The 25,820-nt window shown below is 46.0% G+C and overlaps 1 protein-coding gene across 13 annotated transcripts; it reads left to right on the forward strand.

The window, feature by feature from the left end:
• Positions 1-1,832: 1,832 nt before the first annotated feature.
• ZNF610 (zinc finger protein 610) lies at positions 1,833-24,579 on the forward strand. 13 transcript variants are annotated; one of them, XR_013410227.1, is made up of 8 exons: positions 1,833-2,094; positions 11,024-11,208; positions 11,825-12,059; positions 13,264-13,345; positions 15,987-16,113; positions 16,555-16,683; positions 20,544-21,860; positions 22,173-24,452. XR_013410227.1 is itself a non-coding variant. In XM_077981703.1 (7 exons), the coding sequence occupies exons 3-6, from the start codon at positions 13,283-13,285 to the stop codon at positions 21,605-21,607; spliced, it is 1,383 nt and encodes a 460-aa protein (XP_077837829.1). In that variant the 5' UTR covers positions 1,833-2,094; positions 11,825-12,059; positions 13,264-13,282; the 3' UTR covers positions 21,608-21,646; positions 23,590-24,579. The 13 variants fall into 13 exon arrangements, 6 of the variants coding, with proteins under 6 accessions (XP_077837829.1, XP_077837827.1, XP_077837831.1 ...); XR_013410225.1 differs by lacking the exon at positions 11,024-11,208 and having other exon boundaries at positions 20,544-22,006; positions 22,079-22,338; positions 23,637-24,452; XR_013410223.1 differs by lacking the exon at positions 11,024-11,208 and having other exon boundaries at positions 20,544-22,338; positions 23,637-24,452.
• The last annotated feature ends 1,241 nt before the right edge of the window (positions 24,580-25,820 follow it).

Here is a 25,820-nt window from a genome sequence, read left to right on the forward strand (position 1 = left end):
GACACAGGCAAAGCCTAAGCAAGTACAACGTGGTTGCCTCCCAGGACCTGCACCGCTGCCCTCTGGCTCTGCGGGCAGCCCATAGCAAAATTTCATATGTTATGTCGCAGGCTATATGATTCTCTGCTAAGATTTAAGTAAAATGTAAGAATTTGAAAAACCTCTTTTCTAATAATGACCGCTGTTGTTATCTCTCTTCTACCCCTGACATAGCTTTCCAAATTCAATTTCAGTAAAGTAGTAACGTCTGAAGGGAGAGCGATCACAGAGGGCCCGTGAATTAGTTACAGAGTAATTAAAAGCTAGGCATGTAAAACCACACATTACCCTTTAAAGGAGAACTTTAAACCTAATTAAATGGTATTTGTTAAATTGAAAGCTAAAAATGCTGTGCCCTTCTCAGAAAGTGAAGAAAAGTTGTATGTAAGTGCAGTGAAAACTTATGCATGAATGAATGTCTTAACCCATTGATTACAGATAGTCTTTGATTTGTACTTGCTAAGAGTCCTAAATTGAGTTCCCCAGCTAGGGAGTCACTGTTTTCAAGACGTTTGCCAGATTAAAATCCATAAACTTGGTCACGTCCCATGGGCCTTCAGCTCCCTGCAGAAAAGAACATGAGTTAAAGTTAAGGAAATCAGAATAAATTATGAATAAGTTGCAGGGCGCGGTGGCTCAAGCCTGTAATCCCAGCACTTTGGGAGGCCGAGACGGGCGGATCACGAGGTCAGGAGACCGAGACCATCCTGGCTAACACGGTGAAACCCCATCTCTACTAAAAATACAAAAAATTAGGCAGGCGTAGTGGTGGGTGCCTGTGGTCCCAGCTGCTCAGGAGGCTGAGGCAGGAGAATGGCGTGAACCCGGGAGGCGGAGCGAGATTCCGTCTCAAAAAAAAAAAAAAAAAAGCAGTTGGTGGCCTAACATCCTCGGGGACAGGACCCATCGCCCATGCCGACGGAAATGCCGCCGAGCGACGCCGATGGAGATGTCCCGGTCGTTCCACCTTGGGCCAGGTAAACACGGATTCCCAGGGTTGGCCTTAACCCTCCAAAGCACTTGGCGTTGTCCCTCGGAAACTCTCTAGAGATGAGCACTCTAGAGATGACTCAGTGGACTGGGAAAGGCAGACCCACTTCAATTGGGGTGGGCACAATCTAATCAGCTGCCAGCAGTCAGAATAAAAGCAGGCAGAAGAACGTGAAAAGAGTAGACGGGCTTAACCTCCCAGCCTACATCTTTCTCCCGTGCTGGAGATAGAGATGATGATGGAAAGGGAGAAGATTTCTATTCTGTTCCGTGGGTCGTCAGCATGAAATCGCACATGCTGCGCAGGCAGGGCTTTGCATTTCACATTTTAACTTGCATCGTCTTCACAGAGAATTCCAGGCCTTTTAAATTAAATTGTTAACATTAGTTTTTATTTACTTATTTATTTTAGGACAGAGTCTACACTGAGTATAGCACTGGGTCTACACTACGCCCAGGCTGGAGTACAGTGGCCATGATAGCTCAGTGTAGACTCGAACTCTTGGGTTGAAGCGGTCCTCCAGCCTCAGCCTCTCGAGTCGCTGGGACTACAGGGGCCTGCCACCACGGCAGGCTTAAAATTCATTTTAATAGCAGGAAATTTCCTGGATCTAATCATCAACCGAGGCTGCTTTGCCCCGGCAGGATCTCAGTTTGCAGACGGCTGAGCTGCTCCACCTTCACTGCCAGCAAAACTCGGAAAACAGAGGCACCGGGAGCGTGGACTAGGGAAGCCCCTCCCCGCGCCGTCCCGCCCCGTCCCGCCCCGTCCTGCTCTCACGGCGGCGCGCGCAGTTTTTTGCAGACCCGGAAGCGGATCGCGTGGATAGAAGGTCACACCGCAGCGCGTCAGTTTCCCTTTGTTTAGATTCAATCTGGGCTTCCCAGCTCCCCCGCGCTTCTGTACCCGGGATCTGAGAGTCAACACAGACCTTGAAATTCCCGCACCGCTCCCTCCACCCCGTGTAAATTCAGGCGTCTCCGTGAGAGTCCGGCGGTCGCTTCCCTGTGTGTTAAAATTGCTCGGCGACGGGTCCTGTCCCCGGTCGTTCTGCCTTGGGCCAGGTAAACACGGTTTTTCGAGACTCCTTTCCGCTTAAAACTCTTTACTGACCCATCCTTCTGCCCCGCGCTTTTAAAAGTCCTCACTGCAAGGTGGATTCCCGCCCGGGGAGCCTCCCAACCTGGCCCCAGCCCCAGTCCCGGCGGGGGAGGCCTGTGCCGGGTCCTGGGATCCTTGACACCACACGCCTCTAATAATTCAGTCCCCATCCTTTTCCTCCTTGATCCGGGCCTTCCTACTCCCCAGGCCTCGCCTTCCCAGCCATCGCTACTCCTGATCGTGTGGGGACGTGACTTTTGTCTCAAGACATCCAGGATTCTTCCGTCCCAAATTGCATCCCACTAAAAATGTGCTCTTGACGGAGGTGGGCACCTTATTGTACTCCCCTCCCTATGAATATGTGGAGAAAGATGGTGAAAGAGTGGTAGGAAATAGAAAAATTTTGAAAAAGAAGCATGAGGGAGATCCATAAGCAGACGGCAGAGAGTAGCTAAGAGATTTACAGAGACAGTGAGTGAAGCCGAGAACGTAGCAGGGAGAGAAAAGTAACTGGAGAAACGTAGAGAAAAGCTCGATGTCCAGAGAGATGAAGGGCAGAAAGGTAGGGAGAGGGGCAGAAAGGGGGAGGCTCCTCACACAGAGAGTTTGGGAGAGGAGGAGGGATTTGAAGCCAGGGCAGACAGAACAGCGTGGTGCTGGGACAGCAAGAGGGGGCAGCCGATGACAAGGAGAGCAGAGGGAGAACCACAGCATGGGGAGGCCTGGGATCCGGGGGCACCAGAGAGTGGGGACAAGTGAGTGTAGCAGGGAAGAGGGAATTTAACAGGGGGAACAGAGAGGAAGCAGAGATAGGGAGGGCAAGAAACAGGCAGATGGAAGAGCCTTCCTAGCAAACTAATCAAAATGAGGGGCTTTTGGACCAGGCGCAGTGGATCTCACTTACAATCCCAGCACTTTGGGAAGCCAAGGTGGGCACATCACTTAAGGTCAGGAGTTCAAGACGAGCCTGGCCAACGTGGTGAAACCCGGTCTCTACTAAAAATACAAAAATTAGCTACGCATGGTGGCGTGTGCCTGTAATCCCACCTACTTGACTGAGGCACAAGAATCTCTTGATCCCAAGAGGTGGAGGTTGCAGTGAGCTGAGATCGCACCACTGCACTCCAGCCTGGGTAAGAGGGAGACTGTGTCTCAAAAAAAAAAAAAAAAAAGGCTCTTAGTAAGCATGCTTTTTTTTTTTTTTTTTTTTTTTGGAGACGGAGTTTCTTGTTGCCCTGGCTGGCATGTGATGGTGCCATCTTGGCTCACCATAACCATCGCCTCCCGGGTTCAAGCGATTCTCCTGCCTCAGCCTCTCCAGTAGCTGGGATTACAGGTACCCGCCACCATGCCTGGCCAACCTTGTATTTTTAATAGAGGTGGGGTTTCTCCATGTTGTTCAGACTGGGCTTGAACTCCCGACCTCAGGCCATCCACCCACCTCGGCCTCCCAAAGTGCTGGGATTACAGGCGTGAGCCACTGGTCCTGGCTGGAAACCATGCTTTTTATCTGCATCTAAACTGAGAGGCAACCATGTGGCACTGCGTCTTTAACCTGTGGAATCTGTACCTGTCTCCAGGTAGACAGTATCAAAATTGAGTTAACTTGTGGGACACACAGCTGCGAGCGTGACACAGAACTCGTCAGCATGGGCCAGACGCGGTGGCTCACGCCTGTAATCCCAACACTTTGGGAGGGTGATTTGAGCAGATCACTTGAGGTCAGGAGTTCAAGACTAGCCTGGCCAACATGATGAAAAATACAAAAATTAGGCCGGGTGCGGTGGCTCACGCCTGTAATCCCAGCACTTTGGGAGGCCGAGGCGGGCGGATCACAAGGTCAGGAGATCGAGACCATGGTGAAACCCCGTCTCTACTAAAAATAGAAAAAAATTAGCCGGGCGCAGTGGCGGGCACCTGTAGTCCCAGCTACTCGGGAGGCTGAGGCCGGAGAATGGCGTGAACCCGGGAAGCGGAGCTTGCAGTGAGCCGAGATTGCGCCACTGCACTCCAGCCTGGGCGACAGAGCGAGACTCCGTCTCAAAAAAAAAAAAAAAAGAAAAATACAAAAATTAGCTGGGAGTAGTGGCATGTGTCTGTAATCCCAGTGACTCGGGAGGCTGAGGCAGGAGAATCGCTTGAACCCTGGAGGCAGAGGTTGTGGTGAGCTGAGACTGTGCCACTGCACTCCAGCCTGGGCGACAGTGAAACTCCATCTCAAACTTGGGGAAAACACACATTTTTGGTGACGAGCGGTGTAGTATTCTGTGCTGCATATGAGCGTAGCAAAAACACTATGTTTTTTTCTTACCTCAAACAGTAAAGGGAAGAGACTTGGCCCACTCACCAGTCTCAGGGCCTGTGATGCCTACTCAGTAGTGACTGGGAATGATCTGTGCCTGCTCCTGGCTGCTGCTGATACTGAGATTGTGCCCCATGTGCCAGCCCCACTCACAGTCCCAGAATGGCATGACATCCTTCCTCATGGTATCATTAATTTTTTTGTCTATAAAATTATTATTATTATTATTTTTTGAGACGGAGTCTCGCTCTGTCACCCAGGCTGGAGTCCAATGGCACAGTCTCTGCTCACTACAACCTCTGCCTCCTGGGTTCAAGCGATTCTCCTCCCTCAGCCTCCCAAGTGTCTGGGACTATAGGCATGTGCCACCACGCCCGGCTAATTTGTGTATTTTTAGTAGAGACGGGGTTTCACCATGTTGGCCAGGCTGGTCTCAAACTCCTGACTTCAGGTGATCTGCCCGCCTTGGCCTCCCAAAATGCTGGGATTACAGGCGGGAGCCACTGCTCCTGGCTTAGGAAATTATTTTGGTCAGCATACTGAAGTGGAGGTATTGTCCATTAAAACACACACACACACTCACATACTCACTCGCTGAAGCCTTTATTTTCTTTCCATTCTTCAATCTTTAAAACAAAAAATACTGTATTTACATTTCTCCCTGCAGTAAGTACCCCCTCTTGCATGCTCTATTTTAAGATCACAGTACACTAAAATCTTGTTTATATTCTGTCTTCAATTCTTGCCCCCAGTTCTTGGTTGACTCCATCTAATCAAGTTATCGCATCCACCCATTCCATTGCTCCAGCCACCTACCTGTTTCTAAATTTATTTTTATTTTTTTAATTTTATTTTTTATTTTTTATTTTTTTGAGACAGAGACTCACTCTGTTGTCAGACTGGAGTGCAGTGGCATGATCTAGGCTTACTGCAACCTCTGCCTCCTGGGTTCAAGCGATTTTCCTGCCTCAGCCTCCTGAGTAGCTGGGATTACAAGTGCACACCACCACGCCTGGCTAATTTTTGTATTTTTAGTAGAGACGGAGTTTCACCACGTTGGCCAGGATGGTCTTGATCTCTTGACCTTGTAATCTGCCTGCCTTGACCTCCCAAAGTGCTGGGTTTATAGGCATGAGCCACCACGACTGGCCCCTAAATTTATTTTTAATTAATTATTTATTTTTTTAAGGGATGGGATCTCACTCTGTTGCACAGGCTGGAGTGCAGTGAGGCAGTCATAGCTCACTGTAACCTCGAACTCCTAGGCTCAAGTGATCCTCCTGCCTCAGTCTCCCAAGTAAGTAGGACTATAGGCGTGTACCACTATGCCTGGCTAATATTTTTATTTATTTACTTATTTATTTGTTTTTGAGACAGAGTCTTGCTCTGTCTCCCAGGCTGGAGTGCAGTGGCATAATCATAGCTCACTGTAACCTCGACCTCCTGGGCTCAAACAATTCTCCCACCTCAGCTTCCTGAATAGCTGGGACTACAGGCACGTGCCAGTATGCCGCTAATATTTTGTTTTTTTTGTAGAGTTGGGGTCTTGCTATGTTGCCTAGGCTGGTCTCAATTTCCTGGGCTCAAGCGATTCTCCTATCTCGGCCACCCGGGTAGCCAGGACTACAGGTTCATGCCACTGTGCCATGCTAATATTTTGATTTTTTGTAGAGTTAGGGGCTTGCTGTGTTGTCCAGACTGGTCTTAAACTCCTGAGCTCAAGTGATTTTCCCACCTCAGCCTCCCAAAATGTACCCAGATGGAGGCGTCATTCATTAAAACACACTCCTACATACAATAAAGGCTTTATTTTCCTTCTATCTTTAAAACAAAAAATATTATATTAACTACATTTCTTCGTCTAGGAAGTACCCCTCTTCTGTGCTCCCAGAGCTCTGGGATTACAGGGATGAGCCCCTGCACCAGGCTTAATACAGTTTTAAAATTTTTGTCCTCGTCTTCCTTTCCCTGTCAGCAGCAATTTGCACAGCCCATCACTTCCTCTTCTTTTTTCTTGGCTTTGAAGAGATTCTTCATAATTTAAAAAATCTGTTTAACTTTTTTTTTTTTTTTGAGACGGAGTCTTACTCTGTCACCCAGGCTGGAGTGTAGTGGCGTGATCGCAGCTCATTGCAACCTCCGCCTCCCGGGTTTAAGCAATTCTCCCGCCTCAGCCTCCTGTGTAGTCCCGAGCTGGGACTACAGGCGCGCGCCACCACACCTGGCTAATTTTTGTATTTTTAGTATAGACGGAGTTTCACTGTGTTGGCCAGGCTGGTCTTGCACTCCTGACCTTGTGATCCATCCGCCTCGGCCTCCCAAAGTGCTGGGATTACAGGCGTGAGCCACCACGCCTGGTCCCTGTTTAACATTTTTGTCATCACCTTCAGGTCTCCTGAACTGTCTTCTGTGAATATGGCAGTGTCCCACAATTTAGTCCTTAAACCTGTTCTCTCTGCCCACACCCTCTACCTTTCCTTATGATCTCATCTTATGGCTTCAAAACACCACCTGCCTGTCTCAATTTTCCCTCTCTACCCACCCCTCTCCCCTGAATTCCAGAATCGTGTCCATTCGCATTCTGGACATCTCTGCTGGGGCATCCACAGGCATCTCCACCTTCATATGTCCAACAGATACTCCCTGAACTCCCCAAACACCTTGCCCCAGCAGTCCTGCACATCTCGGGTGAGGGACACCCTGTACTTTCTGGGGATTAAGTAAACCTGTCAAATGTTTTTAAAAATAGGAGCTATTTTCTTATTTGTGTTTTCGTTTATAATACAAACAATAAATCACACATTTATTTACACTCCTGTAATCCCAGCTACTTGGGCTAAGGCAGGCAAATCGCTTGAACCCAGGGGGCAGAGGTTGCAGTAAGCCAAGATCACGCCCTGCACTCCAGCCTGTGCGACAGAGTGAGACCCTGTCTCGCAAACACACACACACAAAATTAGCTGGGCGTGGTGGCGGCCGCCTGTGGTCCCAGCTACTCTGGGAGGCTGAGGCAGGAGAATTGCTTGAACCTGGGAGGCAGAGGTTGCAGTGAACTGATATGCCATTGCACTTCAGCCTGGGTGACTGAGTGAGATTTTTGTCTCAAAAAAAAAAAAACCAAAAAAAGTATTTGCTCGGTTAGGATGGAAATAGGCCTATATGGAAAAGTACAGTTAATGTCTGAGCTGTACATTCATAGAAGCAGTTTCCTGGGAGAAATGGCATCCAGCCCAGTGGAGACCCGCAAGAACAGGTCATGTCCATACATGCCCGCTAGAGGGCAGTGCTGGTGTTGGTCGAGGCTCCGGAGGTCACCTTGAAGGCTAACGGTGTGATCACTGGAGAACAGCTGACATGCAGCCACCTCTCAGTGTAGCCTACATGTCTTCAGAGAGGCCCCTGACAGCAGAGTGTGCCACAGCCTCGGCTCTCACAGTGACTGTCAACCTCTTGAATTTCCGTGTATTTTGAATTCCAGTAGTCGAGGTCAGAATCTCGTGTATGGGGTCTGAGAAGGTGCCATATAACATTCTCCAGGGGAGGGCGGAGTCCAACCACATTCTCTGGGTGGGAGGGAAGTTTACTCCATTTGTCATCTATGGGGGCTGCTAAGGGGTGATGCATCTCTCATGAAGGAAGGAGGAACGCACTCCAAGTTCTTATCACAGCACACATGTCATTCATATAGCAAACTATGTAAGTGGAATTATTTGAAACCTACATAACAGGGGGCCCAGGTTTCTCCTGCCTCAGAGGCTTCATCTGGGCTGTCCCTCTGCCTGGAACTCTCTGGCCGCTCAGCTGCTGGTGACAAACACCCTTCCTTCCCCAGGCCTTTGTTCTGGTAGTACCTTCTTAGGATTCTGTGACCCCCCCCGCCGTAGCCCCCGTTTTAACATTCCAGCCTGACCCCACCCCAACTCTCCTCCATTTTGAAGTTCTGTGTTTATTTCTTTCCCTTTTCCTGCCACTGTCTGGATCCTGGTGACAGCAAGGGCCCAAGGGGAGCCAAGAGCCAGAAGCGGGGACTGCGCTGGGCTCAACCCCTCTGGGCGGAGCTCAGTCCTAGCTTCACATTTGAGTGCTGAGGCATTTTTTTTTTTTTTTTTTTTTTTTTTTTTTTTGAGACGGAGTCTCACGCTGTCGCCCAGGCTGGAGTGCAGTGGCGCGATCTCGGCTCACTGCAAGCTCCGCCTCCTGGGTTCCCGCCATTCTCCTGCCTCAGCCTCCTGAGTAGCTGGGACTACAGGCGCCCGCCACCGCGCCCGGCTAATTTTTTGTATTTTTAGTAGAGACGGGGTTTCACTGTGGTCTCGATCTCCTGACCTTGTGATCCGCCCGCCTCGGCCTCCCAAAGTGCTGGGATTACAGGCTTGAGCCACCGCGCCCGGCCATGCTGAGGCATTTTGCAGAAACATCTCTTGTGCGTCCTTACAGAGATTCTAATTTCAATACTCAGGTGGAGGCCAGGCCTAATATTTAAAGTTGATGCTACAGTAGTTGCTCCCTATCTGCTGGTTTGATTTCTTGATACTCGAGTTTAACTGTGGTCTGAAAATATGACACAGAAAGTTCCAAAAATGAAGAATGCACAACTTTTAAATTTCCCACCATTCCAAGTAGTGTGCTGAAATCTAGCACTGTCCCAGTCTGTTTCTGAGGAGTCTCACTCCATCACCCAGGCTGGAGTGCAGTGGCACAATATCGGCTCACCGCAACCTCTGCCTCCCGGGTTCAAGCGATTCTCATGCCTCAGCCTCCCAAGTAGCTGGGATTACAGGCATATACCACCACACCTCACTAATTTTTTGTTTTTTTAGTAGAGATAGAGTTTCACCATGTTGCCCAGGCTGGTCTTGAACTCCTGAGCTCAGGCAATCCACCTACCTTGGCCTCCCAAAGTGCTAGGATTACAGGTGTGAGCCACTGTACCCAGCCAGTCCCATTCTCTTTTGCCTAGGACTTGAATCATCTCCTTTTCTGGTATATCTAGGCAGTACAGTCATCCCTCAGTATCAGAGGGATTACTTCCATGACCCCTGAGGATACCAAAGTCAGGTGATCTTCAAGTCCTTTATGTAAAGTTGCGCAGTACAGCCATACACTGCATAATGACATTTTGGTCAACGATCAACTGTATGATGGTAGTTCCATAAGATTACACTGTTACACTGGAGCTGAAAAATTCCTGTTGCCTAGCTACATCAGAGCAGTCATGACGTCATAGTGCAGTGCATTCCTTGTGTCTGTGGTGATGCTGGGGGAAACAAACCTGGATCTTTGCCAGGCAGCTTTAACCTGGCTGTGGGTGAGGATGACACTGTGATGCTCTTAGAGGTGGTTCATGAGGAATGGACGAATAAGTTGTTGGAACTGATACAAGAACACATAGCTGAAGAAGAGGTGAGAGGATAGGAAAGTGAAGGAAAGGAAAAAAAAATCCAGGAAATTTCACAGTGAAGGGTTTAGCAGAAACTGGTACAGACCTCCACAAGCTTCTTTAAAAGTTTGAAAACATGAACTCCAACACCAAAAGGTGTTTATTTATTTCTTTATCTTATTTTTTGAGACAGGGTCTTGTTCTGTCACCCAGACTGGAGTGTAGTAGTGTGATCTTGGCTCACTGCAATCTCTGCTTCCCAGGTTCAAGCAATTCTCCTGCCTCAGGTTCCTGAGTAGCTGGGATTACAGGTGCCTGCCATTATGCCCGGCTAATTTTTTTTTTTTTTTTTTGGGATGGAGTCTCACTCTGTTACCCAGGCTCGGCTCACTGCAACCTCAGCCTCCCGGATTCAAGCGGTTCTCCTGCCTCAGCCTCCTGAGTAGCTGGGATTATAGGTGCCTGCCATTACACCCGGCTAATGTCTGTATTTTTTTTTTTTTTTGAGATGGAGTCTCACTCTGTTATGCAGGCTCGGTTCACTGCAACCTCAGCCTCCCAGGTTCAAGTGATTCTCCTGCCTCAGCCTCCTGAGTAGCTGGGATTACAGGCGTATGCCACCATGCCCAGCTAATTTTTGTATTTTTAGTAGGGATGAGGTTTCACCATGTTGGTCAGGCTGGTGTCAAACTCCTGACCTCGTGATCTGCCCGCCTCGGCCTCCCAAAGTGCTGGGATTGCAGGCCTGAGCCACAGCACGCGGCCTAATGTCTGTATTTTTAGTAGAGATGGGGATTCACCATTTTGGCCAGGCTAGTCCCAAACTCTTGACCTGGTGTGATCTGCCTGCCTCGGCCTCCCAAAGTTCTGGGGTTACAGGAGTGAGCCACCGCACCCAACCCCAGAAGGTGTTTATTAATGGAAAGGAAAGTTTATGGTGCATTAACTGCTCACAATAACATTTAGGAAGAAAAAATAAGCAAGTAAACCACCATGGATATTTTTCTTCCTATCTCATTTCCTAATCAGCTGATTTTTTTTTTTGAGACCAAGTCTCGCTCTGTCACCAGGCTGGAGTGCAGTGGTATGGTCTTGGCTCACTGGAACCTCCACCTCCCGGGTTCAAGCGACTCTCCTGCCTCAACCTACCAAGTAGTTGGGACTACAAGCATGCGCCACCACTCCTAGCTAATTTTTGTATTTTTAGTAGAGATGGGGTTTCACCATGTTGGCCAGGATGGTCTCGATCTCTCGACCTCATGATCCGCCCGCCTCGGCCTCCCAGTGTGCGGGGATTACTGGCATGAGCTACTGCACCAGGCCCTCAGCTGACTTTCAGATTCACATACAGATGTATTTCTGAAAGGAGTACCTCCTCACCTAGAAGAGCCTCAGGCAAGTTCTTCAAAAGGTATCCAGAAGAAGGCATTGTTGTCCCAGATGACAGCTCCATACATATTATTGCCCCTGAGAATCTTCCAATGGGACAAGATGTGGCACTGGAAGACAATGACATTGATGGTCCTGACCCTGTGTAGGCCTAGGCTAATGTATGTGTTTGTGTCCTGGTTGTTGACAAAAAGTTTAAATGGGGAAAACAAAATTTTAAATGGGAAAAACTTATAGAATAAAGATATAAAGACAAAATATTTTTGTACAGCTATACAATGTGTGTTTTAAGCTAAATGTTATTATAAAAGTCAAAAAGTTAAATTTAGAAGTTTATAATGTCAAAAAGTTACAGTAAGCTGAGGTTAATTTGTTATTGAGAAAAAAATATTTTTTATGTTAGTGTAGCCTAAATATACAGTAAGTACGTATGTACGTATTTATTTTTGTGACAGCCTCTCACACTGTCGCCCAGGCTGGAATGCAGTGGTGCGATTATGGCTCACTGCAGCCTCAACCTCTTAAGTTCAGGTGATCGTCCCACCACAGCTTCCTGGGTAGCTGGGACTACAGGTGTGTTCCACTATGCCTCAATTTATTTTTTGTATTTTTTTTTTTGTAGACACAGGAGTCTCATGTTGCCCAAACTGGTCTCGAACTTCTGGGCTCAAGCAATCTGCCTACCTCGTTCTCCAAATGTGCTGAGATTACAGGCATGAGCCACCACGCCTGGCTGAGTATTCAGTATTTATAAAATCTACAGTGGTACACAGTTATGTCGTAGGCCATCACATTCGATCACCACACACTCACCGACTCATCCAGAGCAATTTCTAGTCTTGCAAGTACCATTCGTGGTAAGTGCCCTAGACAGTTGTACCATTTTTTAAACATTTATATCATATTAGTACTGTACCTTTTCTATGTTGAGACATGTTTTTATTTACAAGTACATACCACTGTGTCATAGTTGCCTGTAGTATTCAGTACATAACATGATGTGCAGGTTTTTAGCAATAGGCTATACCATATACCCTAGATGTGTAGTAGACTTAACCTGTAGTAGACATAAACCATCTTGGTTTATGTCGTGTAGTCTGTAATGAAATGGTCTGAAAACACATTTCACAGAACAGGCCCCGTTACTAAGCAGTGTATGACTGTATTTGCGTATAAATTACACACATCCTCCCATAGACTTTAAAAAATCTCTTGATTACTTATAATGGATTGATGAAACTTATAATGGATTAATGAAATTTATAAATGCTATATAGTTGTTATACTCTGTTGTTTTCTTGTGTTATTTTCATTGTTTGTTACTTTTTGGTTTCTTTCCCCTTTTTTTGTAATTATTTCAGTCTGTCGTTGGTTGAATCTCTGGATTTGGACCCTAGAAATCCTGAGGGCCGAGTGTAGACTCTGTCTGCCCATTAGTCAGTGAATAGTCTTTTTGATCTGGTCCACTTTTGGGGTATCTCAGTCCTTTTGCTTTAGTATTCCCCAAGCATGTGAATATTGATGCTGGCAGTTTGGATATGCCAGTGAGAAGCTGTTACATGCATAATTTAAGTGGAGTAAATAGAGGTCAGTACTGTTTGAGGTTCCAGGCATCCACTGGGCATCTTGGAACATATCCCCCATGGATAAGGAGATTCCACTGTGTTCTGTGTCTGGCGCTGAGCACCAAGGCTCTATGTCCTCCAGTTCTGAGGGATTACATGAGCCTGGGCTCCACAGAGAGGGGAGGGGGGCTGTGCTCTCCATGGAGTTTGGTCACAGCTGGGTCTGTTCCCTGAATGAGGCGGCTCAGTCCAGCCCGGTTCCGTGCTGCTGCAGCGTGCGTGCGGGCTTCTCCAGGAGGGAAACGAGTCCTGAATAAACAAGTAAAAACTTCACTCGTTCTTCTGGTAGGAGTTTCTTGTCCCTGCATCAACTCTGGTGCAGTGGGCAGCAGAGGACATTTTCCACAGGGTGAGGTCTCACCTGTGTGTGTGGTTGTGGCACAGGAAGGGGAACGTGTTGATTCTGAGCAGTAATCAGCCTATTTTTGACATTTAGGATTGACTTCTAAACAGTCATGCTATGCGATGAAGAAGCCCAGAAGAGGGAAGCAAAGGAGTCAGGGATGGCTCTTCCTCAGGTGAACGGATATTCTCGGCGGATTTTTCTCTCTCTGTTTCTTTCTGAAATGTCTGAAGTGTCCTGCCTGACAGGTTTGCTCACCCTCACCCTCTCATCTCGCTTAGCTTCCATCTCTCGTGACCCAGTGACATGAACTTGGGAAGAGGCTGCACTGGGCATGGGCCTGGGAAGGGCTCACACCAGACATGGATGGAGACGGGGTGAGGGTCCCGTGGTGTGAGTGCTGTTGGGCAGCAGGGATTGTTCAGGGGCCACATCTGGATGCTCTGTCAGCTCTCTGTGGACCAGGATTAGAGCAGCTGCCACTGGAAGTCACGTATTCATGTGCACAAGTACCTGGTAAATTCTGGAAAAGGAGTTCAGGAAGGAGAAATAATTTCTGTCTGATTTTTACTACATTTGAAGCTAAACACCTTTCCTACTTTCTTGTGTCTGGCTTGGTTCAGGGAGGACATTGTTTCTTCTTTCTCAGCACGGTCCTCCCATGGAGAGTGGTGTTCCCGCAGGGAGTCTTGTACGGCATCTGGGTTAGGTGAAAAAAAGCTGTAATTTTGCACAGAGATTGAAGCAGAATTTTTTTTTGTCATGAAAGAGGTGGAAATTATATTCATTCTTGTTCAGCAATTATTGTTATATTTTTTATGTTAAACATCAAACTACGTATATATTTGTTTTAGAGAAGACACCAAACGTGCAGCGTAGGCCATCGCATACCAAGTCTCCCCTGCCCTGCCCTGTGCGGTTTCCCACCCTCCCTGTGTGTCACTGGCGACCCACTGCTGCCAGCTCTGTGGCAAGAGCGAGAGCAAGTCCTGTAGAAATTTATTTTTACAGCATTGGCCGGGCACAGTGGCTCACGCCTGTAATCCCAGCACTTTGGGATGCCAAGGCAGGCGGATCACCTGAGGTCAGGGAGACCAGCCTGGCCAACATAGTGAAACCTTGTCTCTACTAAAAATACAAAATTAGGCTGGTGTGGTGGTACACGCCTGTAATCCCAGTTACTTGGGAGGCTTAAGCAGGAGAATCCTTTGAACCCAAGAGACAGAGGTTTCAGTGAGTCGAGATGGCGCCATTGCACTCCAGCCTGAGCGACAGAGCGTCTCAAAAGAAAAAGAAAAAGAAAATAAATCAGTCACCTCTCTTGTTTTTTGTGCTTGGCGTGGTTCAGGGACCACGCGCACCAATCAGCCCAGGAGGAGTCTCTGGAAGTCCTGAGCTTTGTCTTCGATGTGTCCTCTCTGGACTTTGCTTGTCACCTCCTCACTGAAGAGGGTGACCAGGTTCTGCTCAGGAGCTCCCCTTTCTGCACCTGCTTTGCAGCCTGTGTGAGGCCATAGGAAGCTGGGGTCCGCACTGCCACCTAGTGTCTGCCTGCGTTACTGCGGGCTCTGATTTATGCTGGTGCCTTTGTTCTCAGTGGCTTCCTGATCTGGGGCGCTGTTAGTTCAGAGCTTCTGTTCAACCAAGACAGAACGTTGTCCCTCAGGAGAAGTCTGGAGTTTGTGGTTTCCTCTGGATGATGGCAATCATGCCTGAGCAGGGGCTCAGGCTAATGTGTTCATGCATTTTCCCACTGGGCTCCCAGCAGGTTGACTTGGTGCTTCTTTGGGGTGCAGGAACTTGCTAAGGTCCTTCTACATTTCTCACAAAGCCAATTGGTCTGTGTATTGTTTAATTTTTGTCTCCATGGGGACAGAAAGGTCTGTGGCTTCGTATTCCTCTGTCTTGCTGACATTACTCTTTTAGTAGAGTTGTGGATTTTGTACACAGGTCTGGAATGTCTTTTAGTTAGGGGCCATGTATATTTGCTAAGGGAGAGGTAGGATGTTTCTTGTGTGTGTGTCATTTATAATTAGTGCTGCTAAAGAAGGACACTTGTTTTCTTTCTTTCTTTTTTTTTTTTTTTTTTTGAGATGGAGTGTTTTACTCTTGTTGCTGAGGCTGGAGTGTAATGGCATGAACTCGGCTCACTGCAACCTCTGTCTCCCAGATTCAAGCAATTCTCCTGTCTCAGCCTCCCGAGTAGTCGGCATTACGGGCGCCCAGCACCATGCCTGGCTAATTTTTGTATTTTTAGTAGAGACGGGGTTTCACCATGTTGGCCAGGCTCGTCTCAAACTCCTGACCTCAGGTGATCCATCTGCTTCGGCCTTCCAGAGTGCTGGGATTATAGGCGTGAGCCACTGCGCCCGTCCTATTTGTTAAATTAGTGTATAATATTCTTAAATTTTGTGTCATGTATCACTGTTTTATTAATGAAATAAATCAATAAACTCCATTGGCGTTTGCTAATACCTACATATGTAGACTTTAATGGACAAAAGTGTATTTGTAGGGCAGGGTTAGTGGTGTATGCCTATAATCCCACCTTTTTGGGAGGCTGGGGAAGGATTAAACTCTTCCCTTGAATCTAGGAGTTTGCGATCTTTCTGGGCAACCTAGTAAAACCCCATCTGAATTTTTAAAAATACTATATATTTTTGAATGTGGGTATTTACTAGAGATTGGAGTTGAAGTTTCTATGTTTTTTAATGATCTGCCATTTTCAATAGCTTAATATTCAAAAATGTTTATAAACTAAATTGCATACAATTTATACATTTTTAGTGTTGCAAACAATGCGGTCCTCATTTTAGGGACACTTGACGTTCATGGACGTGGCCATCGAATTCTCTCAGGAGGAGTGGAAATGCCTGGACCCTGGACAGAGGGCTTTGTACAGAGACGTGATGTTGGAGAACTACAGGAACCTGGTCTCTCTGGGTGAGGATACCTTCCCTCCAGAAGCCGGGATCTGCTTTAATCTATCTTTGCATTTTCTCTTAGTTGCCTCTTAGGAGCCCCTAAATTGCTTAACTGAGGTAGAAACCTTGTTGACTCAAATGAAAAGTTCTATTATGCTCTCTGGATTTGAAATGTGTCCTGTCTTCAGATGGTCTGCCCCCTTCATGATATGTCATTAGGTGGCACCAGATAACCAGTTCTCTGTTTTCTCCCCTGTGCTTACAAGTCAGTAGTTCTTGGAAGAGATCTCGATGTCTACATATTACAGTATTCCCTAAGCATTCAGAAGGAGCCAGTCTGTGGGTGAACTTGTGAAATATTATTCTTGATCCATTTGCAATATCCCCTCTCTTACCTAAACATAGGGCTTGGATTTTGGAAATGCCCCAGCACATCTTGTTTCTTTCTTTTTATTAACAGGAATCTGTCTTCCTGACCTAAGTATCATTTCCATGTTGAAGCAAAGGAGAGAGCCCTTGACTCTGCAGAGTGAAGTTAAAATAGTAAAAAATCCAGATGGAAGGGAATGTGTCAGAAGCGTGAACACAGGTAACAGCTCTGATGGGCAGTGTGGAAGCCATAGTTTTTATTTTTTTATTTTTGAGCCAGGGTGTTCCACTATCACCCAGGCTGTAGTGCAGTGGCAGTCATAGCTCACTGCAGCCTCAAACTCCTGGACTCAAGCAATCCTCCTGCCTTGGCCTCCCAAAGTTGTAGATTACAGATTACAGCTACTGCACCTTGCAAAGCCATACTTTTTTTTTTTTTTTTTTTTTTTTTTTGAGATGTTGTCTCGCTCTGTTGCTCAGGCTGGAGCGCAGTGGTGTGATCTCAGCTCACTGCAACTTCTGCCTCCCAGATTCAAGCAATTCTCCTGCCTCAGCCTCCCCAGTAGCTGGGATTACAGGCATGTGTCACCACACCCAGCTAATTTTTGTACTTTTAGGAAGGACGCAGTTTCACTATGTTGGACAGGCTGTTCTCAAACTCCTGACCTCAAGTGATCTGCCTGCCTCAGCCTCCCAAAGTCCTGGGATTACAGACGTGAGCCACCGCACCCAGCCCATACTAACTCTTAAAAGAGTGTGTGGGAAACTCTCTACAGGGGGGACGTTCTGTGAGAAAAGAAAAGCTTAAATCCTAGGCATTCTGAATGGAAATATTCTTTGCTGTCTCATTCAGCTCTACAAATGTGTAATAGTTTCATCTTTTCACCCGTGAGTGGTGTTCCAGCCCAGAGACAAAAGCAAAGTCTTTATCATGATGGACAGCACCCTGTCATGTGGCTTCTATGAACTTCTGTTCCATGATTCTGAAGAACACAGGGAGCATTGTTGCCACGGGTCTCTTTCGCCTGTGGTCTTTCTTTCTGTGCTTGATTCCATCTGATGCTCAGTTTCTGTCCCTATAGGTCAAAGCTGAGGTCTTCATAGACCTACCCCCTTGACCTATTCATGGTCCACCCCATTTCCTGTACTGGGAAGACGTAATCAGGAAATGGGAAAACACAAGCTACTCTTTTTTGCATCTGGGTCCTGGAAACTACAGGTGCCTCCAGCCCCCTCTGCCTGTTCAGGTCTGTTTGAGATGGGAAAAAGCCAGTGATTTTCCTATTCTCACATGCCGCTCAGCACAGAACATTTCACTTCTGGTCACCAAAATGTGTGGGGATTTCTCCCCATCAACAAATAATTTTTCACTGGATCTTTACTGGGTTTTCTATAATTCGTTTCTAACACTGTCTACCTGGAGTTAGAATCAGATCCCACAGGCTGAGAGTCGCCCACCTCAGCCACCGCTTGCTAGTAGTAGGTTGTCACCTTTCCGTCTGACCAACCAGCTGTAAGTTGGGTTCCCTCAACCCCCTTCTTGGGTTGATTACTTTGCTAGGGTGGCTCACAGAACTCAGTGAAACACTTTGTTAGGTTCATTGGCTCATGATGAAGTATGTTTCTAAGGATACAGATGGACAGCCAGATGAGGAGATTCACAGGGCAAGGCACGTGGGAAGAGTCACCGGGTGTGCCACCCTCCAGGCACCTGCCTGTCTTCAGCATTTGGAAGCTCATGACCCCATAGTTCAGGGATCTTTATGGAGGCTTCATCACATAGGCGTGACTGATATTAACTCAATCTCCAGCCCCTCTCCTAGAAGATAGTGGGTGAGGCTGACAGTTTCATGCTTCTAAGTATGGCCTGGTCTTTCTGGTGATCAGCCCCATCCAGGAACCCACAAAGGTTGCCTCATTAGAGCAGATCACACTCACACCACCCAGGACATCCCAAGGTCTTTGGAGCTCTGTGTCAGGAACCGGGGAATAGACCAATGTATGCATTTCTTCTTATTCCACAAGGCCCCTCAGCCATTCTTCAGTTGTGCTTCATCCACACTTTACTGCTGTGTGTCACAGGGGAATAGGTGGCTCTTCTGAGATGGTTACTCAGCTGAGTGGGAAAGACAGTCAACAGAAAGACCCCGTGTTGGATCCCTAGATCCTCGTGGGGAGCATGGCACAAAATAGCCACCAGATGATGCCTCTGGTTTTAACACTACCGTCATTTGTTCAAACCACTGTTACTTTCATCTTGTACCTTTCCATGTATTACAAATCAACTTGGTTTTTGTATATTTAATCAGCAGTTCTATATTTCATATGATACTCTTTGTGTTTATTATTTTGTATCTGTGGGGCTATAGTATCAGGGAATGGCCCATTGGTTTATATATTTATGAGTTTTTTTTTTTTTTTAATGGCACAGGGTGTGCCTCAGCAGGAGATTCTCTAAAACCTATAGACACTCCAGAAATGTTTGAATGGGAGTTTAAATATTTGTTTTCCTTCGTTTTACCTGACTTAGTAGCTACTATTAAACAGCACTTTTGCCAATTAAATATGTTACAGTGTATAATATGGAAATTTTTCATATCTTAAGAATATGCTCTTTTAAAGTTATTGCCATCTTAATCTCAGAAATACCATTACGTTGACTTGCCATAATTTGTTATTTAAGACTGAGGGGCAAAACTCAAACCATATCTTCCTCTGTCTGGTCTTGCACCACACAACAAGAAACACAGAAAACTTATGTGACCGAATGTGAGTTTTCTTCCACCAATAAGCAGTCAGTTCTGCAGCGGATACTCACTGGGTTCCCTTGGATTCGATTCTGATGCTGTGTACCTGGAGAGCACATCACATCCCACAGGTTGAGGGCTCAGTCTCCAATACTGCCCCCTTTCAGACACTGGTCATAAGTCCAGACCTCTGCAACTTTCGACCAACCAGCTTCAAAAGTTGGGGTTCCCATTGCTCCCTCTTTGGGTTTGATTAATTTGCTAGAGTGGTTCACAGAACTCATGGTAATACATACTTAACATTTACAGAGGCCGGGCGCGGTGGCTCAAGCCTGTAATCCCAGCACTTTGGGAGGCCGAGACGGGCGGATCACGAGGTCAGGAGATCGAGACCATCCTGGCTAACACGGTGAAACCCCGTCTCTACTAAAAAATACAAAAAACTAGCCGGGCGCGGTGGCGGGCGCCTGTAGTCCCAACTACTTGGGAGGCTGAGGCAGGAGAATGGCGTGAACCCGGGAGGCGGAGCTTGCAGTGAGCTGAGATCCGGCCACTGCACTCCAGCCTCGGCGGCAGAGCGAGACTCCGTCTCAAAAAAAAAAAAAAAAAAAAAAAACATTTACAGGGTTTATTATACAGAGTATTTTAAAGGATCCAGGCCCGGCATGGTGGCTCACATCTGTAACCCAAGAATTTTTTGAGGCTGAGGTGGGCGGATTGCTTGATCCCAGGAGTTTGAAACCAGCAACATAATGAGACCTTATTTCTACAAAAAATTTAAAAATTAGCCAGGCACGGTAGTGCATACCTTGTAGTCTCTACGCAGGAGGACGCTTGAGCCCAGGAGTTTAAGGCTGCTGTGAGCTGTGATCACGCCACTGCACTGCAGCCTGGGTGACAGAGCAAGACCTTATTCTAAGTAGATAGAGAAGGATAAATTAACAGATGGAGAGATCATAGGGTCAGGTCTGGGAGGGTCCCCAGCACAAGAGCTTTATGCATATATTATACTATTACTAATGTCTATACAACTGCTCTTAAATGTCTTATTTTCTCTAAGAGACTCATCCCTCCTTTTTCTGAGAAGCTTTCAGTTTCTGCTCTATTTCTCTGCCCTTAATCTTTCTCAAAGTCACCCATAATCCTCCCGAGTCCTGCAGATTCCCCACTGCTCCAATGCATCACGTCACCCCCTTGTGTTTTCAGCTCTCACAATGTGACATCCAAAGTATGCTGATACTTCTTCCAATGTCTGAGTTGAGTGAGGCAGATTCTAGTCCCTGCACCAGACTGGAAACATGCCAGAATCATGGGTTCATGTCTTCTTTTCTAGGGAGGAGCTGTATATTGGGAAGCAATGCAGAAAACAAGCCTATTAAAAATCAACTTGGATTTACCCTTGAGTCACATCTGTCTGAACTGCAGCTGTTTGAAGCTGGAAGGAAAATTTTTGGAAGGAATCAAGTTGAAAAGTTTACAAACCATCGTTCCTCAGTTTCACCACTGCCAAAAATTCCTTCTACTTTCACGACACACATGTTTAATAAATATAGGAATGATTTTATTGATTTCCCATTACTCCCACAAGAAGAGAAAGCATACGTTAGAGGAAACTCTTATGAATGTAGTGAAGATGGTGAAGTTTTTAGAGTCCCTGCAAGCCTTACTAACCATCAAGTAATCCATAATGCAGAGAAACCTTACAAATGTACTGAATGTGGCAAGGTCTTCAGTCGCAATTCACATCTTGTAGAACATTGGAGGATTCATACTGGACAGAAGCCTTACAAATGTAGTGAATGTGACAAGGTGTTTAATCGCAATTCAAACCTTGCACGACATCAAAGAATTCATACTGGAGAGAAGCCTCACAAATGTAATGAATGTGGCAAAGCATTTAGAGAGTGTTCAGGGCTTACTACCCATCTTGTAATCCATACTGGAGAGAAACCTTACAAATGCAACGAGTGTGGCAAGAACTTCAGACACAAATTTTCTCTAACCAATCATCAGAGAAGTCACACGGCAGAAAAACCTTACAAATGTAATGAATGTGGCAAGGTCTTTAGTCTGCTTTCATACCTTGCACGGCATCAAATAATTCATAGTACAGAGAAGCCCTACAAATGTAACGAATGTGGAAGAGCGTTTCGCAAGCGTCCGGGCCTTATGGCCCATCTTCTAACCCATACCGGGGAGAAACCTTACAAATGTAATGAATGTGACAAAGTCTTTGGACGCAAATTATACTTAACGAACCATCAAAGAATTCATACTGGAGAGAGACCTTACAGGTGTAATGCCTGTGGCAAGGTCTTCAATCAAAATCCACACCTTTCACGCCATCGGAAAATTCATGCTGGAGAGAATTCACTGCGTACCTTACAGAGGCAATGAATGTGGCAAAGTCTTTAGTTACAGTTCACACCTAGCACAGCATTGGAGGACTCAGGAGAAAAACCTTACAAATATCATAAATGTGGCAAAGAATGTAGTTTGCCTTCAAGCCTCATCACCCGTCTCTTGATCTATGCTGAAAGGAAACCTTACAAATGTAAAGTTAATAACATATACACACACACGTACAAATAATCAATAAAGAGAGAAGAGTTATATCAGAATAGAGCATTTAATGAAAACTACCAGTATAGCATTTTTTTTTTTTTTTTTTTTTTTTGAGACGGAGTCTAGCTCTGTTGCCCAGGCTGGAGTGCAATGGCCGGATCTCAGCTCACTGCAAGCCCCGCCTCCTGGGTTCACGCCATTCTCCTGCCTCAGCCTCCCGAGTAGCTGGGAGTACAGGCGCCCACCACCTCGCCCGGCTAATTTTTTTTGTATTTTAGTAGAGACGGGGTTTCACCGTGTTAGCCAGGATGGTCTCGATCTCCTGAACTCGTGATCCGCCCGTCTTGGCCTCCCACAGTGCTGGGATTACAGGCTTGAGCCACCGCGCCCGGCCTAGCATATTCTTAAGTAGGATTCACGTTTAACTGCTGGCACTATAATTTGTAACTCTTTGATTTAGAATGTACATACTTCTCAAGTTTTAAGTAACAAAGTTTAGAGTTTTTTTTTTCCTTTTTTTTTTTTTTTTTGAGACCAAGTCTCGCTGTATCACCGAGGCTGGAGTGCAGTGGCATGATCTTGACTCACTGCAACCTCTGCCTCCCGGGTTCAAGCGATTCTCCCACCTCAGCCTCCTCAGTAGCTGGGATTACAGGCATGCGCCAGTACTGCCCAGCTAATTTTTGTATTTTTAGTAGAGACGGGGTTTCCCCATGTTGGCCAGGCTGGTCTCAAACTCTTGACCTCAAGTGATCCATTGGCCTTGGCCTCCCAAAGTGCTGGGATTACAGGTGTGAGCCACAGCGCCTGGCCTTGTTTAACTTTTTCTTAGTGGGAATGAATCACATCCTTTCTACCAACATTGTTTAATCTTACCTCAGGAGGATACTTTATAGTAGAGAATAATGTCCCATTAGGATTTTAAGGTTGAAGCAACCAGAACAATGTGTGTGTGTGTGAGAGAGAGAGACAAAACAACATACGCTTTTGGGTGCATATACTTAGGTAAGTATGATTTTGAGTAATTACACTTAGTACTTGAGTTAGTCTCTGTGTACTCTGGCGAAGGATACTTATGTGGGTGAAGTCAAAATCACTTTGTGAATAGCAGTGCAATGTCAGCCTTGTACACCCTCAAATGTGCATCACTGTTAATGAGTATGCCCTGTATTATGTTTCTATATGCCTCTTTCTTGTGTGCCAAATAAGACCTATGGCATGTACCTTCATTTTCATGCAGCAAAAATAAATAGTAATATGACAAATATTAGGAAATAGAAAGTGGGGCCGGGCACGGTGGCTCACGCCTATAATCCCAGCACTTTGGGAGGCCGAGGCAGGTGGATTAGCTGAGATCGGGAGTTTGAGACCAGCCTGACCAACATGGAGAAACCCTGTCTCTACTAAAAATACAGAATTAGCCGGGCGTGGTGGCACATGCCTGTAATCCTAGCTACTTGGGAGACTGAGGCAGGAGAATCACTTGAACCTGGGAGGCAGAGGTTGTGGTGAGATGAGATCGTGCCATTGCACTCCAGCCTGGGCAACAAGAGCGAAACTCCGTCTCAAAAAAAAAAAATTAATTAAAAAAAAAAAAGAAAGTATGGGTTGAAGGTAAAAATACTGTAACATGGTCGGGTGTGGGGGCTCACGCCTGTAATCTCAGCACTTCGAGAGGCTGAGTTGGGCGGATCATGAGGTCAGCAGATCAAGACCATCCTGGCCAACATGGTGAAACCCCATCTCTACTAAAAATACAAAAAAAAAAAAAAAAAAAATTAGCTGGGCATGGTGGTGTGCACCTGTAATCCCAGCTACTTGGGAGGCTGAGGCAGGAGAATTGCTTGAACCTGGGAGGCAGAGGTTGCAGTGAACTGAGATTGCACCACTGCACTCCACCCTGGCGACAGAGCAAGGCTCTGTCTCAAAAACAAACAAACAAAAACTACTGTAACACAATTTCTTTTTGTACTTGTAGTGTTCAGTGACACCATTTGAAAACATTAATGTTCATCCATTTTCTTTTAAGTCGAAGCACACAGAAAGGAAATTTTGTTTTGGTACATTAACTAGAAACTTCATATAGTCACCCTCACAACTTTTTTGGTGATTTGAATTTTTGACTACTTTTCTGGAACTTGTTTGAAGTCCCCCTAAGGTTTGGCTTGGATCTTGAGAATGATGATCCCATACACTGATATGGTTTGAGAGTGTTTTATTATATAATGAGGCTTTGTGGGGGAAAGCAGGGTGTACTTTTCCAGCTGGTCCAAAGGTGGCTTCAGAGAACTGGGATAGGTGATGGGCTTGGGGTGTCATGATTGCTAAAGGGTAGGGCTGGGGCGGGGGTACCCCCTTGTGGTTTGAACTTCCAGTTGGTTCCAAAGGAGTGAGCACTGAGGCTTTATTATCAGTTGACCAGATGGGCAGAATAGGAAGAGGGAGTGCAGAGGTGTAAAAGGCGTTAGTGTTCAGACATCACAAAATGCAGTGAACTCTAGTACAACACTGAGTGCTTCCTCTGGAACTCCTGCCATCTTGGTTAGGAAAGACCCCCAATTTTCTTCATGGTAATATCTTACTATATTCCTTTTATGGATACAGATACAGATGTCATTGCACAATATGATTGTTGAAAATGCTTGTGAAATAGAGTTTAGTAAAATTGCCTAAGGTTTTTGTTTTTGTTTGTTTTTTACAGTAGTTCAATGAAAATTATTGTGGGGAAGTGTTTATAATATGACACCATATAATTTCATAATATCTACAATAAATGTGACATAATTTTGTAATGTATTACACAATAACAATTTTGTCATCTATATTTATTATACGATAAATATAATTTTACTACAAGAGCATTTTTCCAAAAGCTATGGATATGTCATTTTCAGATTATGGTATTATGCAATATATTCCATGCTTCATTTTCAATTGTAATAAAATTATATTTTTTGTATACATACATATTTTCACATCTTTTTCCTACATTGCCTCCAAATTCTATGTTTAATACATTTCTTCTCTGTTTTGCTCTGCTGAAAACTTTAGGGGACAAATAAATGAGGGTGCTGTTTGGAGACAAAATTTTGTGACATGAGACTGGGCATAGTGGCATGCACCTGTAGTCCCAGCTACTTGGGAGGCTGAGGTGGGAGGATCACTTGATCCCAGGAGGTTGAAGCTACAGTTAGTGAGCTGTGATTGTGGTACTGCACTTCAGCCTGGGCGACAGAGGGAGACCGTCTCAAAAAAAAAAAACCATTGTGACATGAGTATGTCCATAAGACAATGGCAGGTATACACTAGGATTAACATAAATATGAAAAAGAAAACACTTGGCCGGGTGCAGTAGCTCACGCCTGTAATCCCAGCATTTTGGGAGGCCGAGGCAGGCGGATCAGGAGGTCAGGAGTTCAAGACCAGCCTGGCCAACATGGAAAAAACCCCATCTCTATTAAAAATACAAGACAGTAGCCCGGCGTGGTGGCGGGAGCCTGTAATCCCAGCTACTCAGGAGGCTGAGGCAGGATAATCGCTTGAACCCGGGGGGCGAAGGTTGCAGTGGGCCAAGATCGCGCCACTTCAGCCTGGGCAAAAGAGCGAAACTCTGTCTCAAAAAAAAAAAAAAAAAAAAAAAAGGAAATTACACATTCCGCCCTGGCAGGGTTTTGCATTTCAAAGTTTAATTTGCATCCCCTTCTCAAACAATTCCAGAGCTTTAAAATTCTGAAAACTACCGTTTATTATTCATTTATATTTATTTTATTTGCTTCCAATTTATTTATGTATGATTTCATTTATTTATTAGGCACAAGGTTTCTCTCAGGCGCCCGTGCAGCGGCAGGACCTCGGCTCACTGTAGCCTCCACCTCATGGGCTCAAGCGAGCCTCCCGCCTCAGCATCGGGTATCTAGGACGACATGCGAGCGCCTCTACGGCCGTTTTAAAATTAATTTTAATAGCAGGAATTTTCGTGGATCTAATCATCAACAGACTTTCCCTCTGCGGGGGCACTGTTTCCAGATAGGTGAGCTGCTTCAGT

The sequence above is a fragment of the Macaca mulatta genome, chromosome 19 (genome assembly GCF_049350105.2).
Source record: "Macaca mulatta isolate MMU2019108-1 chromosome 19, T2T-MMU8v2.0, whole genome shotgun sequence".
In the NCBI taxonomy this organism is placed as follows: Eukaryota; Metazoa; Chordata; class Mammalia; order Primates; family Cercopithecidae; genus Macaca; species Macaca mulatta.

Bases quoted from the DNA above. Each gene is read 5' to 3' on its own strand.
- ZNF610 (XM_077981703.1), top strand. From the start codon at position 13,283: ATGCTATGCGATGAAGAAGCCCAGAAGAGGGAAGCAAAGGAGTCAGGG. The intron at 13,346-15,986 runs GTGAACGGATAT...TCCTCATTTTAG, and splicing joins CAGGGATGGCTCTTCCTCAG to GGACACTTGACGTTCATGGA. The intron at 16,114-16,554 runs GTGAGGATACCT...TTTTATTAACAG, and splicing joins CAGGAACCTGGTCTCTCTGG to GAATCTGTCTTCCTGACCTA.